General features: G+C 66.4%; 1 protein-coding gene across 1 annotated transcript; it reads left to right on the top strand.

Moving 5' to 3' along the window:
- Positions 1–62: 62 nt before the first annotated feature.
- Positions 63–584, top strand: LOC108510618 (oocyte zinc finger protein XlCOF19-like; the record flags this gene model as incomplete). The annotated part of the gene is made up of 1 exon (XM_017840282.1): positions 63–584. A coding segment is annotated over one exon (522 nt), but the record flags the coding sequence as incomplete, so codon positions are not given.
- Between the last annotated feature and the right edge of the window lie 1078 nt (positions 585–1662).

Here is a 1662-nt window from a genome sequence, read left to right as displayed (position 1 = left end):
ACCTCCCGGCGCCCCGGAGAGGCTCCGAGCGGCGCCGAGCCCGCCGGGACCCCCCCCCGGAGCGTCCCCACCCCTGCCCCGAGTGCGGGAAGACCTTCGGCCGCCTGACCCACCTGCGGACCCACCTGCGGACGCACACGGGGGCGAAGCCCTTCGGCTGCGGCGCCTGCGGGAAGCGCTTCGGCCACTTGTCCACGCTGACCACGCACCGGCGCCTGCACACCGGGGAGCGGCCCTACGGCTGCTCCGCCTGCGGCAAGAGCTTCACCAACCCCTCGGACCTGGGCAAGCACCGGCGCTCGCACACGGGGGAGCGGCCCTACCCCTGCCCGGCCTGCGGGAAGCGCTTCAGCCAGCAGTCCAACCTGGCCATGCACCGGCGCAGCCACACGCAGGAGCGGCCCTACCCCTGCGCGCTCTGCGGGAAGAGCTTCAAGTACCTGGCGGACCTGACGGTGCACGGCAGGTCCCACACCGGGGAACGGCCCTTCCCCTGCCCGGCCTGCGGGAAGAGCTTCAGCAACAAGTCGTCGCTGGCGCGGCACGGCCGGATCCACGCCCGGGCGGCCGGCAGGGACAAGTGAGGGGGGGGGCTGGGGGGGCTCCGGGAGCTTGTTCTGGGGGACTTGGAGGTCCAGCGGGGGGGTGGGAACATGACTGTTGACCCCCCCCCAGTGTCTGGTGGCTCCGTGATCCCAATCCCTGGTCTTGGAGGCCCAGCAGGGGTAGTGGGATCTCCCCCGTGACCTCCAGGATCCCATTCCCTGGTCCCAGAAGGTCCAACACGAGCGATGGGATGATGATTGATGTCCCCCGTGGTGGCTCCAGGATCCCATTCCCTGGTCTCGGAGACCCGACATGGGACGTCTCCCATGACCTGGCGGCTCCCAAAGACCCCCAGGGGGTCTCCAGGGGGTCTCTGGGGGGTCCCGGGCTCTGTCCCTCTCCCCCTCCCAGATCCCTGCAGGACACCCCCAACTGGGGTCTGTTTGGGATGGACTGGGAGGGGATTGGGGAGCACTGGGAGGAGATTGGGCTATACTGGGAGAGGACTGGGATACACTGAGACCCCACCCCCTTAAAGACCCCAAACTGACCCCCCCCCACAGTTCCAAACTGGGACCCCCAGGAAGGAGCTGGAGCAGCCGCGGGTCCAACGAGCCTTTATTGCCCTGGGGGGGGAGACCCCAAAATGGGGGGGAAAGACCCCAAATGGGGGGGGAAGACCCCAAAATAGTGTTAATAATCCAAATAAAAGGGTGGAAAGACTCCCCCCAGGGGGGTGGAAAGACCCCAGAAAAGGGAGGAATTTACCCCAAAACAGAGGCAAGAACCCAAAAAAAGAGGGGGGGGGAAGTCCCTCAGGGGGGGAGCATCAAAAATACCCTAAAAATACCCCCCAAAAAAGAGTAAAAAACCCAGAAAAAGGGGGGCTAATTTCCCCGGGAGGGGTGGGTCAGACACCCACGGGGGTCCTTTGGGGGGGTCTGAGCCACCTTGGGGGGGGGGCCAAGACCGCCAAGGGGGAGGGTCCAAAATACCCCCAAAAATGCCAGAAAAGCCCAAGAAAAAGGGGGTGAATCCCCCCCGAGGGGGTCAGACTGCCCCGGGGGGGGGTCTCAGCCCCCCGGGGGGGTCCGTGGGGGTCTCAGTCCCGCCGCA

This window comes from Lepidothrix coronata, unplaced genomic scaffold, assembly GCF_001604755.1.
Source record: "Lepidothrix coronata isolate B3197 unplaced genomic scaffold, Lepidothrix_coronata-1.0 Scaffold1617, whole genome shotgun sequence".
NCBI classification, from domain to species: domain Eukaryota; kingdom Metazoa; phylum Chordata; class Aves; order Passeriformes; family Pipridae; genus Lepidothrix; species Lepidothrix coronata.
This window is presented reverse-complemented; position numbering and strand designations above follow the sequence as displayed.